This window comes from Chiloscyllium punctatum, chromosome 39, assembly GCF_047496795.1.
Source record: "Chiloscyllium punctatum isolate Juve2018m chromosome 39, sChiPun1.3, whole genome shotgun sequence".
NCBI classification, from domain to species: Eukaryota; Metazoa; Chordata; class Chondrichthyes; order Orectolobiformes; family Hemiscylliidae; genus Chiloscyllium; species Chiloscyllium punctatum.
The window spans coordinates 68,845,227-68,862,090 of record NC_092777.1 but is presented as its reverse complement, the minus strand read 5'-3'; the positions used below and the strand labels follow the sequence as shown (position 1 = coordinate 68,862,090).

At 58.6% G+C, this 16,864-nt stretch overlaps 1 protein-coding gene across 1 annotated transcript in view; it reads left to right on the top strand.

The window, feature by feature from the left end:
* LOC140464198 (SHC-transforming protein 1-like) overlaps nt 1-16,864 on the top strand; it is a 132,741-nt gene that overhangs the window by 70,385 nt on the left and 45,492 nt on the right. Inside the window, exon 2 of the mRNA XM_072559049.1 lies at nt 10,647-10,722. Within this exon, the coding sequence (XP_072415150.1) occupies nt 10,711-10,722 (12 nt within the window). The 5' untranslated portion in view covers nt 10,647-10,710. The remainder of the gene's footprint in view (nt 1-10,646; nt 10,723-16,864) is intronic.

The following is a 16,864-nucleotide window of genomic DNA, read 5'->3' as shown; positions in this document are numbered from 1 at the left end:
GGGTTGGACCGAAGGGTCTGTTTCTGTGCTGCACATCTCTATGAGGGGTTGGACCGAAGGGTCTGTTTCTGTGCTGTACATCTCTATGGGGGGTTGGAGCGAAGGGTCTGTTTCTGTGCTGTACATCTCTATGGGGGGTTGGACCGAAGGGTCTGTTTCTGTTCTGTACATCTCTATGAGGGGTTGGACCGAAGGGTCTGTTTCTGTGCTGTACATCTCTATGAGGGGTTGGACCGAAGGGTCTGTTTCTGCTGTACATCTCGATGACTCTCCTCTATGACATACTATATAGGAAATGGTCAAAGTGGCATACAACAGATGCCATGTGTTAGTCAAACCTAGATTGCTGTTATGTCTTTAAAGTACTTAGAATGGGGATGCACGTTTCAATTGATTAACAGGTAAATCCCAGAATCTCTTTCAAGTCACTACCTGAGATAACTTAAGGCTTTTTCAGGATAGTGTAGAACATCCGAACATCAATTCTCTGAATTTCGGATTATCCGAACAAGATCTCAAGGTCCTGTAAAATCGGCGTTACGTCACTCAGCTTGCAGTGAGCAGTTAATCGATGTGCATTGTGAGATAACTCAGAAATGTTCAATTAATGGCACTCCTAAATTGCCACTTATTTCCAGTTATCCGAACGATCAATTATCCGAACAAAATACTCCTCGCCTGTCTCGTTCGGATAATCGTGGTTGTGCTGTGTTTGAAGACAATATCGTTACCTCAGCTCAGACCTATGCCCTTCTTAGTTCTGGACTCCCCCACCCAGGGAAAAGACCTTGTCTATTTACCCTATCACGTCCCTCATGATTTTATAAACCTCTATAAGGTCACCCCCTCAGCCTCCGACGCTCCAGGGAAAACAGCCTGTTCAGCCTCTCCCTGTAGCTCAAACCCTCCAATATCCTTGTAAATCTTTCTGAACCCCTTTCACAACATCCTTCCTATAGCAGGGAGACCAGAATTGCATGCAATATTCCAACAGTGGCCTAACCAATGTCCTGTACAGCTACAACATGACCTCCCAACTCCTGTACTCAATACTCTGACCAATAAAAGGAAAGCATACCAAACACCTTCTTCACTATCCTATCTACCTGCGACTCCACTTTCAAGGACCTATGATCCTGCACTCCAAGGTCTCTTTGTTCAATAACACTCACCAGGGAGACCAGTTAGTTTGGGAAACGTGGTTGGGATGGGCTGGCTAGATCGAAGGGATTGTTTCCATGCTATGTCACTCAGTGCAGAGGGGAGGACTGATTGCAGGGCGGGAGGGAGTCTCTGTTAAGCCCACACCTTGTGGTATTTCCTGCTCCACCTCTTCAGGAGCTGTGCGGTCCCGACGAGAAGTTTGTCACGCTGCTCCGTTCACCTGAACACCCGCGAGCGGTGCGCTAGGTACTGAGCGTTCTCAGTTCCCCGCAGCGGTTTGCAAAGGGCTGCTCAGACCCTCTGTTTAAACCCACGATCATAACCCCCCACCCCCCAGGGACACATCGGGACTGACTGACCAGTGTCAGTGAGGTCTTTGCGGTCGCTGGTAGCCAGGGCGGTGAAGAAGGCCTTTTCCTTTATCAGTCAGTGCGTTGACTGTAGGAGTTGGGAGGTCAGCTTGTGGCTGTACTGGAGGCCACGTTTGGAACACTGTGTTCGGTTCTGGTCTCCCTGCTGTCGGAAGGATGTTGCGAAAGGGTGCAGAAAAGATTTACAAGGATCTGGGTGTTGGTTTGCTCGCTGAGCTGGAAGGTTCGTTTTCAGACGTTTCGTCACCATGCCGGGCAACATCATCAGTGAGCCTCCTGGTGTGAGGTGGCCCACTTTGTATTGAGGTGTTGATGGTCGGCGATGTCATTTCCTGTGGTTGGTGATGTCATTTCCAGTTCTGTTTCTCAAAGGGTGGCAGGATGGGGTCCAAATTGATATGTGGGGCGGGGAAGGGAGACCTTGGCTATCACCTTATCTATGCCCCTTGTGATTTTCTAACCCCGATGAGCTCACCCCTCAAGCTCCTGCACTCCCGCGAAAGAAGCCTCAGCCTCTCCGCACCCTCCAGTCTCGGTAAATCTTTTTTTCCGCCCTTTCCAGTTAAATAGCAGCCTTCCCAGAACAAGGAATCGCACGCAGTACTCCCAAACCGTAGCCTCACTCCAGCTCAAACATGACTTGGCGATTGCTGTCTGTCGTCTGAGAGCGAGGGCGGTTGCTGATTCACAAATGGCCCTGTGCTGTCCCATGGACGCGGAACGTCAGGGTACACTAACCCCCAGCCGTCGCCTCTTCCGTCCCTTCAACTGGAAAATCCCATCAGCTGTTCAGGAAGTAATAGCTGAGCATTTGGAAAATTGGGTCACCGAATCGAGCAGAGTTGGCAACGCTGGGTGGAAGGGGGAAATCGAGTGTGACTAATCTGTTAGAGCTTTTCAAGGAAGCCTTAACCATAGGGTGGATAAAGGGGAGCCAGTCGATGTGGTGTATTGGACTGACAGGAGGCGTTTGACAGGATATCTCACAGGGCCCAGGGTGTTGGAGGGAGCATCTGGAGAATTGGCTCCTGAGCAGGAGACAGCGAGAGGGGATATGTGGGGAGGGGGGTCCTTTTCAGATCGGTGACCCGTGAGCGATGGGGTCCGACAGGGATTAGTGCTGTGGTTGACCGTATCGGAACGACTTGGGGAAGGAAGGGAGGCGCTGGAGCTAAATTTGCAAACGACACACCAGCAGGTGGGAAAGGGAGGTTTCGAGAAGGACGTGAGTGCTTTACACAGAGACAGTGTTAGAAGAATGGAAGAGGGGAATGTCGGAAAACGTAAGGAAAAACGGAACGTTATTTCATTGGAGAGATACTGTGCAAAGCAGGAACACAAAGTGACATGAGGAGTGGAGGGAGGAGCTTCTAGACCGTTGAACGCAGGAATACACCGCAGTCAGTTTGTAAGCAGCAAGATCCAGGGGTCAACAAAGTGTTTGCAACTCCTCAGGTTTTTGTGTCTGAGTGTTCGGTACTGGTTCCACGATACTGAGGAGAGGCAGCCCACTCTGCACTCCTTCTGTTGCAAGATGTGATTCCATCCCTTTCCGAGAGCAAGCGGGAGAAAGGCCCTCGAGGTTAAGGGAATTTAAGACAGTGCAGCTCACCCTCAGTACTGCACCTCCAACTACTGCAGCTCTCCCTCAGTACTGCACCTCCAACTACTGCAGCACTCCCTCAGTACTGCACCTCCAACTACTGCAGCACTCCCTCAGTACTGCGTCTCCAACTACTGCAGCACTCCCTCAGTACTGCGCCTCCAACTACTGCAGCTCACCCTCAGTACTGCACCTCCAACTACTGCAGCACTCCCTCAGTACTGCACCTCCACCCTCAGTACTGCACCTCCAACTACTGCAGCACTCCCTCAGTACTGCACCTCCAACTACTGCAGCACTCCCTCAGGACTGCGCCTCCAACTACTGCAGCACTCCCTCAGTACTGCGCCTCCAACTACTGCAGCACTCCCTCAGTACTGCGCCTCCAACTACTGCAGCTCACCCTCAGTACTGCACCTCCAACTACTGCAGCACTCCCTCAGTACTGCGTCTCCCACTACTGCAGCACTCCCTCAGTACTGCACCTCCAACTACTGCAGCACTCCCTCAGTACTGCACCTCCAACTACTGCAGCACTCCCTCAGTACTGCGCCTCCAACTACTGCAGCACTCCCTCAGTACTGCATCTCCAACTACTGCAGCACTCCCTCAGTACTGCACCTCCAACTACTGCAGCACTCCCTCAGTACTGCGCCTCCAACGACTGCAGCACTCCCTCAGTACTGCACCTCCAACTACTGCAGCACTCCCTCAGTACTGCACCTCCAACTACTGCAGCACTCCCTCAGTACTGCGTCTCCAACTACTGCAGCACTCCCTCAGTACTGCGTCTCCAACTACTGCAGCACTCCCTCAGTACTGCGCCTCCAACTACTGCAGCGCTCCCTCAGTACTGCACCTCCAACTACTGCAGCTCTCCCTCAGTACTGCGTCTCCAACTACTGCAGCACTCCCTCAGTACTGCGTCTCCAACTACTGCAGCGCTCCCTCAGTACTGCGTCTCCAACTACTGCAGCGCTCCCTCAGTACTGCACCTCCAACTACTGCAGCGCTCCCTCAATACTGCACCTCCAACTACTACAGCTCTCCCTCAGTACTGCACCTCCAACTACTGCAGCACTCCCTCAGTACTGCACCTCCAACTACTGCAGCACTCCCTCAGTACTGCACCTCCAACTACTGCAGCACTCCCTCAGTACTGCGTCTCCAACTGCTGCAGCACTCCCTCAGTACTGCGCCTCCAACTACTGCAGCACTCCCTCAGTACTGCGTCTCCAACTACTGCGGCACTCCCTCAGTACTGCATCTCCAACTACTGCAGCACTCCCTCAGTACTGTGTCTCCAACTACTGCAGCACTCCCTCAGTACTGCACCTCCAACTACTGCAGCACTCCCTCAGTACTGCATCTCCAACTACTGCAGCACTCCCTCAGTACTGCGTCTCCAACTACTGCAGCGCTCCCTCAGTACTGCATCTCCAACTACTGCAGCGCTCCCTCAGTACTGCACCTCCAACTACTACAGCTCTCCCTCAGTACTGCACCTCCAACTACTGCAGCACTCCCTCAGTACTGCGTCTCCAACTACTGCAGCGCTCCCTCAGTACTGCACCTCCAACTACTGCAGCACTCCCTCAGTACTGCACCTCCAACTACTGCAGCACTCCCTCAGTACTGCAGCTCCAACTACTGCAGCACTCCCTCAGTACTGCGCCTCCAACTACTGCAGCACTCCCTCAGTACTGCACCTCCAACTACTGCGGTACTCCCTCAGTACTGCGTCTCCAACTACTGCAGCGCTCCCTCAGTACTGCATCTCCAACTACTGCAGCGCTCCCTCAGTACTGCACCTCCAACTACTACAGCTCTCCCTCAGTACTGCGTCTCCAACTACTGCAGCACTCCCTCAGTACTGCGTCTCCAACTACTGCAGCACTCCCTCAGTACTGCGCCTCCAACTACTGCAGCACTCCCTCAGTACTGCGCCTCCAACTACTGCAGCACTCCCTCAGTACTGCGCCTCCAACTACTGCAGCACTCCCTCAGTACTGCGCCTCCAACTACTGCGGCACTCCCTCAGTACTGCACCTCCAACTACTGCGGCACTCCCTCAGTACTGCGCCTCCAACTACTGCGGCACTCCCTCAGTACTGCACCTCCAACTACTGCAGCGCTCCCTCAGTACTGCACCTCCAACTACTGCAGCTCTCCCTCAGTACTGCGTCTCCAACTACTGCAGCCCTCCCTCAGTACTGCGTCTCCCACTACTGCAGCGCTCCCTCAGTACTGCACCTCCAACTACTGCAGCACTCCCTCAGTACTGCACCTCCAACTACTGCAGCACTCCCTCAGTACTGCGCCTCCAACTACTGCGGCACTCCCTCAGTACTGCGCCTCCAACTACTGCAGCACTCCCTCAGTACTGCGCCTCCAACTACTGCAGCACTCCCTCAGTACTGCGCCTCCAACTACTGCAGCACTCCCTCAGTACTGCACCTCCAACTACTGCAGCGCTCCCTCAGTACTGCGTCTCCAACTACTGCAGCGCTCCCTCAGTACTGCGCCTCCAACTACTGCGGCACTCCCTCAGTACTGCGCCTCCAACTACTGCGGCACTCCCTCAGTACTGCACCTCCAACTACTGCAGCACTCCCTCAGTACTGCGCCTCCAACTACTGCAGCACTCCCTCAGTACTGCACCTCCAACTACTGCAGCGCTCCCTCAGTACTGCGTCTCCCACTACTGCAGCTCTCCCTCAGTACTGCGTCTCCAACTACTGCAGCCCTCCCTCAGTACTGCGTCTCCCACTACTGCAGCGCTCCCTCAGTACTGCACCTCCAACTACTGCAGCGCTCCCTCAGTACTGCACCTCCAACTACTGCAGCACTCCCTCAGTACTGCGCCTCCAACTACTGCGGCACTCCCTCAGTACTGCGCCTCCAACTACTGCAGCGCTCCCTCAGTACTGCACCTCCAACTACTGCAGCTCTCCCTCAGTACTGCGTCTCCAACTACTGCAGCCCTCCCTCAGTACTGCGTCTCCCACTACTGCAGCGCTCCCTCAGTACTGCACCTCCAACTACTGCAGCGCTCCCTCAGTACTGCACCTCCAACTACTGCAGCACTCCCTCAGTACTGCGCCTCCAACTACTGCGGCACTCCCTCAGTACTGCGCCTCCAACTACTGCAGCACTCCCTCAGTACTGCGCCTCCAACTACTGCAGCACTCCCTCAGTACTGCACCTCCAACTACTGCAGCACTCCCTCAGTACTGCGTCTCCAACTACTGCAGCACTCCCTCAATACTGCGCCTCCAACTACTACAGCACTCCCTCAGTACTGCGCCTCCAACTACTACAGCACTCCCTCAGTACTGCACCTCCATCTACTGCAGCACTCCCTCAGTACTGCACCTCCAACTACTGCAGCACTCCCTCAGTACTGCACCTCCATCTACTGCAGCACTCCCTCAGTACTGCGTCTCCAACTACTGCAGCATTCCCTCAGTACTGCACCTCCAACTACTGCAGCGCTCCCTCAGTACTGCACCTCCAACTACTGCAGCGCTCCCTCAGAACTGCACCTCCAACTACTGCAGCGCTCCCTCAGTACTGCGTCTCCAACTACTGCAGCTCTCCGTCAGTACTGCGTTTCCAACTACTGCAGCACTCCCTCAGTACTGCACCTCCAACTACTGCAGCGCTCCCTCAGTACTGCACCTCCAACTACTGCAGCGCTCCCTCAGTACTGCGCCTCCAACTACTGCAGCGCTCCCTCAGTACTGCGCCTCCAACTACTGCAGCTCTCCCTCAGTACTGCGTCTCCAACTACTGCAGCGCTCCCTCAGTACTGCGCCTGCAACTACTGCAGCACTCCCTCAGTACTGCGTCTCCAACTACTGCAGCACTCCCTCAGTACTGCACCTCCAACTACTACAGCGCTCCCTCAGTACTGCGCCTCCAACTACTGCAGCGCTCCCTCAGTACTGCGCGTCCAACTACTGCAGCTCTCCCTCAGTACTGCGTCTCCAACTACTGCAGCGCTCCCTCAGTACTGCACCTGCAACTACTGCAGCACTCCCTCAGTACTGCGTCTCCAACTACTGCAGCACTCCCTCAGTACTGCACCTCCTACTACTGCAGCTCTCCCTCAGTACTGCACCTCCAACTACTGCAGCACTCCCTCAGTACTGCGCCTCCAACTACTGCAGCTCTCCCTCAGTACTGCGCCTCCAACTACTGCAGCTCACCCTCAGTATTGCGTCTCCAACTACTGCAGCGCTCCCTCAGTACTGCACCTCCAACTACTGCAGCTCTCCCTCAGTACTGCGTCTCCAACTACTGCAGCCCTCCCTCAGTACTGCGTCTCCCACTACTGCAGCGCTCCCTCAGTACTGCACCTCCAACTACTGCAGCGCTCCCTCAGTACTGCACCTCCAACTACTGCAGCACTCCCTCAGTACTGCGCCTCCAACTACTGCGGCACTCCCTCAGTACTGCGCCTCCAACTACTGCAGCACTCCCTCAGTACTGCGCCTCCAACTACTGCAGCACTCCCTCAGTACTGCACCTCCAACTACTGCAGCACTCCCTCAGTACTGCGTCTCCAACTACTGCAGCACTCCCTCAATACTGCGCCTCCAACTACTACAGCACTCCCTCAGTACTGCGCCTCCAACTACTACAGCACTCCCTCAGTACTGCACCTCCATCTACTGCAGCACTCCCTCAGTACTGCACCTCCAACTACTGCAGCACTCCCTCAGTACTGCACCTCCATCTACTGCAGCACTCCCTCAGTACTGCGTCTCCAACTACTGCAGCATTCCCTCAGTACTGCACCTCCAACTACTGCAGCGCTCCCTCAGTACTGCACCTCCAACTACTGCAGCGCTCCCTCAGAACTGCACCTCCAACTACTGCAGCGCTCCCTCAGTACTGCGTCTCCAACTACTGCAGCTCTCCGTCAGTACTGCGTTTCCAACTACTGCAGCACTCCCTCAGTACTGCACCTCCAACTACTGCAGCGCTCCCTCAGTACTGCACCTCCAACTACTGCAGCGCTCCCTCAGTACTGCGCCTCCAACTACTGCAGCGCTCCCTCAGTACTGCGCCTCCAACTACTGCAGCTCTCCCTCAGTACTGCGTCTCCAACTACTGCAGCGCTCCCTCAGTACTGCGCCTGCAACTACTGCAGCACTCCCTCAGTACTGCGTCTCCAACTACTGCAGCACTCCCTCAGTACTGCACCTCCAACTACTACAGCGCTCCCTCAGTACTGCGCCTCCAACTACTGCAGCGCTCCCTCAGTACTGCGCGTCCAACTACTGCAGCTCTCCCTCAGTACTGCGTCTCCAACTACTGCAGCGCTCCCTCAGTACTGCACCTGCAACTACTGCAGCACTCCCTCAGTACTGCGTCTCCAACTACTGCAGCACTCCCTCAGTACTGCACCTCCTACTACTGCAGCTCTCCCTCAGTACTGCACCTCCAACTACTGCAGCACTCCCTCAGTACTGCGCCTCCAACTACTGCAGCTCTCCCTCAGTACTGCGCCTCCAACTACTGCAGCTCACCCTCAGTATTGCGTCTCCAACTACTGCAGCGCTCCCTCAGTACTGCACCTCCAACTACTACAGCGCTCCCTCAGTACTGCACCTCCAACTACTGCAGCACTCCCTCAGTACTGCACCTCCAACTACTGCAGCACTTCCTCAGTACTGCGTCTCCAACTACTGCAGCACTCCCTCAGTACTGCACCTCCAACTACTGCAGCGCTCCCTCAGTACTGCACCTCCAACTACTGCAGCACTCCCTCAGTACTGCACCTCCAACTACTGCAGCACTCCCTCAGTACTGCACCTCCAACTACTGCAGCACTCCCTCAGTACTGCACCTCCATCTACTGCAGCGCTCCCTCAGTACTGCACCTCCAACTACTGCAGCTCTCCCTCAGTACTGCACCTCCAACTACTGCAGCACTCCCTCAGTACTGCACCTCCAACTACTGCAGCACTCCCTCAGTACTGCGCCTGCAACTACTGCAGCACTCCCTCCGTACTGCACCTCCAACTACTGCAGCACTCCCTCAGTACTGCACCTCCAACTACTGCAGCACTCCCTCAGTACTGCACCTCCAACTACTGCAGCACTCACTCAGTACTGCACCTCCAACTACTGCAGCACTTCCTCAGTACTGCGTCTCCAACTACTGCAGCACTCCCTCAGTACTGCACCTCCAACTACTGCAGCTCTCCCTCAGTACTGCGTCTGCAACTACTGCAGCACTCCCTCAGTACTGCACCTCCAACTACTGCAGCACTCCCTCAGTACTGCGTCTCCAACTACTGCAGCACTCCCTCAGTACTGCGTCTCCAACTACTGCAGCACTCCCTCAGTACTGCGCCTCCAACTACTGCAGCTCTCCCTCAGTACTGCACCTCCAACTACTGCAGCACTCCCTCAGTACTGCACCTCCAACTACTGCAGCTCTCCCTCAGTACTGCACCTCCAACTACTGCAGCACTCCCTCAGTACTGCACCTCCAACTACTGCAGCACTCCCTCAGTACTGCACCTCCAACTACTGCAGCACTCCCTCAGTACTGCACCTCCAACTACTGCAGCACTCCCTCAGTACTGCGTCTCCAACTACTGCAGCGCTCCCTCAGTACTGCACCTCCAACTACTGCAGCTCTCCCTCAGTACTGCACCTCCAACTACTGCAGCTCTCCCTCAGTACTGCGCCTCCAACTACTGCAGCTCTCCCTCAGTTCTGCACCTCCAACTACTGCAGCTCTCCCTCAGTACTGCACCTCCAACTACTGCAGCACTCCCTCAGTACTGCACCTCCTGGACTGATTAGCTATAGTACCCCTTGATTCTCGATGGTTTGGTCCTGGACTCATTGGCTGTGGACCCCCTTGATTCTCGATGGTTTGGTCCTGGATTCATTGGCTGTAGACCCCCTTGATTCTAGATGGTTTGGTCCTGGACCCATTGGCTGTAGACCCCCTTGGTTCTAGATGGTTTGGTCCTGGACTCATGAGCTGTGGACCCCCTTCGTTCCAGATGCTTTAATTCTGGACTCTTCGGACTTAGGCCCCTTGTTCTCGAATCCTTGGAATGCGATGCTCTGGATCTGGACTCATTGGTTCTTCGTGCCTTAGTCTGGGACACATTAATTGAGAAGGCTTCGTTCCGAATGCCTTGGATTGAGACATCTCAGTGCGGTCTGTGCCCTCGCTTCAGAGTGGCGTTTCCAGGAACGAGTGGCCGGTTTGGGCAGGGTGGTAGGCCAAGGGATCGAGCGGAATCTAGGAGTCTTGCTTGGGAATCGGCTAAGTCGGGAAGAGTTGATCTTCCCGCCAGCTCTCTCTCTCTGCAGGCCAGAGTGTAACGGAGGGCAGTAGTGGGGCATGTTCCCGGTCATCTGGAGATGAGCCTGGACGGATAAGACAGAGATTAGCAGGGATGGGGAGTGTAACTGTTACTGCTCGTGCGGTTGCTGTGATCTGCCCGATTTAACCCAGTCTGTTACTGGCTTAGGTTGGTTTTTGGATGAAGATTACAGTGTGTCTGGGCCCAGTCGGTTAAGTCAGCCGTGCGGGAGATGGAGTACGTGGTAAGCTCGACATTTGCTCTGGTGGTGGGTCGTAGGTGTCTGGTGGTGGCGATTGTGCGACTCAACAGGAAGGGAAGGGATCCTTGGACAGTCGTCCCGATCTCGGAACGTCAACGGCATCGGGTCGGAGACTGGAGCAGGGTACCCTGCGACGGGCTGTGCCCGATCCCAGAGCACCCTCGGCAGGGAGTCGTTCACACCCACTGAGGACTCGAACGAGTCCTCGCCCATCCCGAAATTCCCAGTTCGGCAGGCGAACGGGACGTCGGCTTTCGTTGCAAGAGGAACAAGAATTCCGAAGGGTGGTTGCAGGACCCGAAACGTTAACTCGTGTTTCTCTCCCTGGAGGTCTGCTGAGTTTCTCCAGCGGTTTTTCTGATTTCCGGTGTCCACAGTTCTCTGTACTTACTTTGTAATTGCAGGAGGATGTAAGTAGGGATGGCGCTCTGCGGTTCGAATCTGCGCAGTCTGGAAACAGGCCCTTCGCCCCAACAAGTCCACACCAACCCTCCGAACAGCAAACCCACCCCCCCCCCACCCCATATTTACCCCTGACTAATCCACCCTAACCTGCACATCCCTGGGCACTATGGGACAATTTAGCATGGCCAATCCACCCTAACCTGCACATCCCTGGGGCACTATGGGACAATTTAGCATGGCCAATCCACCCTAACCTGCACATCCCTGGGGCACTATGGGTCAATTTAGCATGGCCAATCCACCCTAACCTGCACATCCCTGGGCACTACGGGACAATTTAGCATGGCCAATCCACCCTAACCTGCACATCCCTGGGGCACTATGGGTCAATTTAGCACGGCCAATCCACCCTGACCTGCACATTGTTGGACTGTGGGAGGAAACCGGAGCACCTGGAGGAAACCCACGCAGACACAGGGGGGAGAATGTGCAAACTCCACACCGACAGTCACCCCCGATGAGGGAGTCGAACCTGGGTCCCTGGTACCGTGAGGCAGCAGTGCTAACCACTTAGCCACCGTGCCTCCCTGGTTACATGGGGGCCTTGGTGAGAGAACGTCCAGAGTAATAGCGTGTAATTTTGGTATCTCTACCACAGGGAGGATATAAGTGCTGGAGATGGAGTGCAGTTGAGGTTCACTTGGCTGGGGACTGCAGGGCTGTTTTATGAGGAGGGATGTGTCCGACCCGGGCCTGCATTCGTTGGAGGATGGGAGGAGGGCATCTCAGTGCAATGTCGAACAGGGCTGGACAGATTAGATCCAGGAAAGGTCATTCTCCCAGGCTGGCAGGGTGGGGGAAGGGTGGTGTAGGTAGGATACTGAGGAAGGTGTTTGCTTTGCTTTCCTTTATTGGCCAGAGTATTGAGTCCAGGAGTTGGGAGGCCATGTTGCGGCTGTACAGGACATTGGTTAGGCCACTGTTGGAAAACTGTGGTCAATTCTCATCTCCCTGCTACAGGAAGCATGTTGTGGATCTTGAAGGGGGTTCAGAAAAGATTGACAAGGATGTTGGAGGGTTTGAGCTACAGGGAGGGGCTGAACAGGCTGGGGCTGTTTTCCCTGGAGCGTTAGAGGCTGAGGGGTGACCTTATAGAGGTTTACAAAATTACGAAGGCAATGGATAAGGTATATAGACAAGGGCTTTTCCCTGGGGTGGGAGAGTCCAGAACTAGAGGGACATAGGTTTATCGGGTGAAAGGGGAAAGAATTTGAAGGGACATAAGGGGGAGCATTTTCACGCAGAGGGTGGTACATGAGCTGCCAGAGGAAGTGGTGGAGGCTGGTACAATGACAGCATTTAAAAGGCATCTGGATGGGGACATGAATAGGAAGGGTTTGGAGGAAATATGAGCCAAGTGCTGGCAAATGGGACTAGATCAGTTTGGGATATCTGGGTCGGCATGGACGGGTTGGGCCGAAGGGTCTGTTTCCGTGCTGTCTCGTACATCTGTGTGACTCTCTGACAAAGTCTTGAACTGGAAGGGTGACAGGTTCAGGTTAAGGTGTAGGCCCGAGATGTTGCATTACTCGGAGGTTGGGAGTGGAGGCCGGGCCGCTGAGTACATCCGAGAAACGGCGATGGATACGCGCACGGGAGCTCAACGGGAGCATGGCGTAGAGTCGTGGGGGGGGGAGACACATCATGGGGAAGGCACCAACGCCTCAGAGACGGAGAGAGAGAGCACGGCAGTGATTTACAAGAACGGTTCCAGGGATGAGGACAGGATTGTTCTGCGCCCTGGGAGAGAGAAGGGAGATCTGATGGAGGTTTTCCAGAATCATGAGGGACGGAGCTGACAGGGAGAAACTGTTCCCGCTCGGAGGAGGAACACGGATGAAGGTAGAGGGTGGGGCGAGTGAATTAAAAGTGAACTGTATGGGATTGAAGGTGGAAACCTGGGATGGGCAATGGTCCCATGAAATGGTATAGCAGGTTCGATGAGCTGAATGGCCTACCGGGCTCCTGGTTTCTATGTATGCCATGTTAGAGGTACATCTGAGCAGAGGCACAGCAGGCCATTCGGCCCCTCTGCCATTCCAGCACATCGTGGCTGTTCTGATTGGCCCACATTCTCCCCCCCCCCCATGACCTTTCACCCCATCCTGATGTTTATTCAGTCATACCTCCCTCTGCTTTACTCTCTACACTTCAAGAAAAACCGTTCAAAAGACAAATCTTCACTTTCCCTTTCTGTCTCTCTCTCTCTCTCACTCCCCCACTCCACCCCTCTCTCTGCCCCCCCTCTCCCTCTCTCTGCCCCCCCTCTCCCCCAGCACTTTCCCTCTCCCCCTCTCTTTCCCCCTTTTTTCTTTCCCCCCTCTCTCCCTCTCTCTCCCCCTCTCTCTCTCTGCCCCCCCCTCTGCCCCCTTTCTCTGCGCCATCCCCTTTGCCCCTTCTCTCTCTCCCCCCCACCTCTCTCCTCCCTCCCCACCTCTCTCCCCCCCTCCCCCACCTCTCTCACCCCTCCCCCTCTCTCTTTCCCCATTTCACTTTGCCCCCTCCCTCACTCCCTCTCTCTTCTCCCCACCTCTCTTCCGCCCTTCCCCCCCTCTCCCCCTCTCTCCCCCTTCCCTCTCCCCCTCTCTTTCCCCTTTTTTCTTTCCCCCCTCTCTCCCTCTCTCTCCCCCTCTCTCTCTCTGCCCCCCCCGCCCCCTTTCTCTGTGCCATCCCCTTTGCCCCTTCTCTCTCTCCCCCCCACCTCTCTCCTCCCTCCCCACCTCTCTCCCCCACCTCTCTCCCCCCCTCCCCCACCTCTCTCACCCCTCCCCCTCTCTCTTTCCCCCTTTCACTTTGCCCCCTCCTCACTCCCTCTCTCTTCTCCCCACCTCTCTTCCGCCCTTCCCCCCTCTCCCCCTCTCTCCCCCTTCCCTCTCCCCCTCTCTCCCCCTTCCCTCTCCCCCTCTCTCCCCCCTCCCTCTCCCCCTCTCTCCCCCCTCCCTCTCCCCCTCTCTCCCCCCTCCCTCTCCCCCTCTCTCCCCCCTCCCTCCCCCCTTCCCCCCTTCCCCACCCCTCCCCCTCCTGCCTCTTCCCCCCCTCCCTGCCCCTTCCCCCCTCCCTCCTTCCCGCCCCTTCCCCCCTCCCTCCTTCCCGCCCCTTCCCCCCTCCCTTCCCCCCTCACCCCGCTCCCCCCCCTCCCCCCTCCCCTCTCCCCCTCTCTGCCCCCTCCCTCCCCCTCCCCCTCCCCCTCTCTGCCCCCTCCCTCCCCCCTCCCCCTCTCTCCCCACCTCCTCTCCCCTCATCTCTCCCCCTCTCTCCCCCCATCTCTCCCCCCTCCCCACCCCACTCTCTCCCCCCCTCTCTCCCCACACTCTCCCCCCCCTCACCCCCCTCTCCCCCCTCCCCTCTCAACCCCCCTCTTCCCCTCCTCTCTACCCCCTCTCCCCCCTCCCCCTCCCCCTCCCCCCTTTCACCCCTTTCCCCCCTCTCCCCCCTCTCTCCCTCTCCCCCCTCTATCCCCTCCCCCTCTATCCCCTCTATCCCCTCCCCCCTCTCTCCCCTCTCTCCCTCTGCCCCCCTCCCCTCTCTCCCCCTCCCCTCTCTCCCCCACCCCCTTCTTCCCCCTCCCCTCTCTTCCCCCCTTCTCCCCTCCCCCTTCTCCCCTCTCCCCTTCTCCCCCTCCCTCCCACCCTTCTCCCCCCTCCCTCCACTCTCCCTCCCCCTCCCACCTCCTCCCCCCACCCCCCTCCTCCCTCACCCTCCCCCCTCACCCTCCCCCCTCCTCCCTCACCCTCCCCCTCCCCCCCTCCCTCCCCCTCCTCCCCCTCCTCCCCCCTCCTCCCTCCCCTCCCCCCTCCCCCCCTCCTCCCCCTCCTCCCTCCCCCTCCCCCCTCCTCCCTCCTCCCTCCTCCCTCCCCCTCACCCTCTCTCCACCCTCCCCTCTCTTTCCCCCCCTCCCCTCCCCTCTCTTTCCCCCCTCCCCTCTCTTTCCCCCCTCCCCTCTCTTTCCCCCCCTCCCCTCTCTTTCCCCCCCCCTCTCTTTCCCCCCCTTCCCTCTCTTTCCCCCCCTCCCCTCTCTTCCCCCCCTCCCCTTTCTCCCCCCCTCTCCTCCCCCTCCCCCTCTCCTCCCCCTCCCCCTCTCCTCCCCCTCTCCCCTCTCCCCCCTCTCCCCTCTCCCTTCTCTTCCCCCTCCCCCACTCTCTCCCCCCACTCTCTCCCCCCCACTCTCTCCCCCCCTCTCTCTCCCCCCTCTCTCTCCCCCCTCTCGACCACCCCCCTCCCTCCCCCCTCCCCACCACCCCCTCCCTCCCCTCCCTCCCCTCCCTCCCCCCTCTCTACGACCCCCTCTCTTTCCCGCCTCTCTCTCTTCCCCCCTCCCCCTCTCTGTCTGTCTGTCTGTCTGTCTCTCTCTCCCCGCCTTTCTCCACCCCCTCTCTCTTCCCCCCACCCTCCCCCCCCTCTCCCCCGCCCTCCCCCTCTCTTCCCCCGCCCACCCCTTCTTCCCTCCCCCCTTCCCCCCCCCTTCCCCCCCTTCCCCCCCCCTCTCCCCCCCCCTTCCCCCCCCCTCCCCCCCCCTTCCCCCCCCCCTCCCCCCCCTCCCCCCCCCCTCCCCCCCCCCTTTCCCCCCCCCTCCCCCCCCCTTCCCCCCTCCCTCCCCCCCCCCTTCCCCCCCCTCCCCCCCCTTCCCCCCCCCTCCCCCCTCCCTCCCCCCCCCCCTTCCCCCCCCCTCCCCCCCCTTCCCCCCCCCTCCCCCTCCCCCCCCCCTTCCCCCCCTTCCCCCCCCTTCCCCCCCTTCCCCCCCCTCCCCCCCTTCCCCCCCCCCTCCCCCCCTTCCCCCCCCCCCTCCCCCTCCCCCTCCCCCCCCCCTCCCCCTCCCCCCCCCTTCCCCCCCCCCTCCCCCCCTTCCCCCCCCTCCCCCCCTTCCCCCCCCCCCCTCCCCCCCCTTCCCCCCCCCCCCTCCCCCCCCCCCTCCCCCCCCCTTCCCCCCCCCCCTCCCCCCCCCTCCCCCCCCCTCCCCCCCCCCTTCCCCCCCCCTTCCCCCCCCCCTTCCTCCCCCCCCTCCCCCCCACTTCCCCCCCCCTTCCCCCCCCCTTCACCCCCCCTTCCCCCCCCCTTCCCCCCCCTCCTCCCCCCCCTTCTTCCTCCCCCCCTCCCCCCCCCTTCCCCCCCCCCCTTCCCCCCCCCTTCCCCCCCCCTTCTTCCTCCCCCCCTTCCCCCCCCCTCTTCCTCCCCCCCTTCCCCCCCCCTCTTCCCCCCCCCTCCCCCCCCTCTTCCTCCCCCCCCTTCCCCCCCCTCTTCCCCCCCCCCTCCCCCCCCCTCTTCCCCCCCTCCCCCCCTCTTCCCCCCCCTCCCCCCCACTCCCCCCCCCTCCCCCTCCCTCCCCCTCCCCCTCCCTCCCCCTCCCCCTCTTCCCCCCCTTCCCCCCCTTCCCCCCCTTCCCCCCCCCTCTTCCCCCCCTCTTCCTCCCCCCCCTTCCCCCCCCTTCCCCCCCCTCTTCCTCCCCCTCTTCCTCCCCCCCTCTTACCCCCCTCTTCCCCCCCCTCTTCCCCCCCCCTCTTCCCTCCCCCCCCTCTTCCCTCCCCCCTCCCCCTCTCTTCCCCCCTTCTTCCCCTCCCTCCTCCCCCTCTCTTCCCCCCTTCTTCCCCTCCCTCCTCCCCCCTCCTCTCTCTCTCTCTCTCTCCCTCTCTCTCTCTCTCTCTCTACCTGTGTCTCTCCCTCC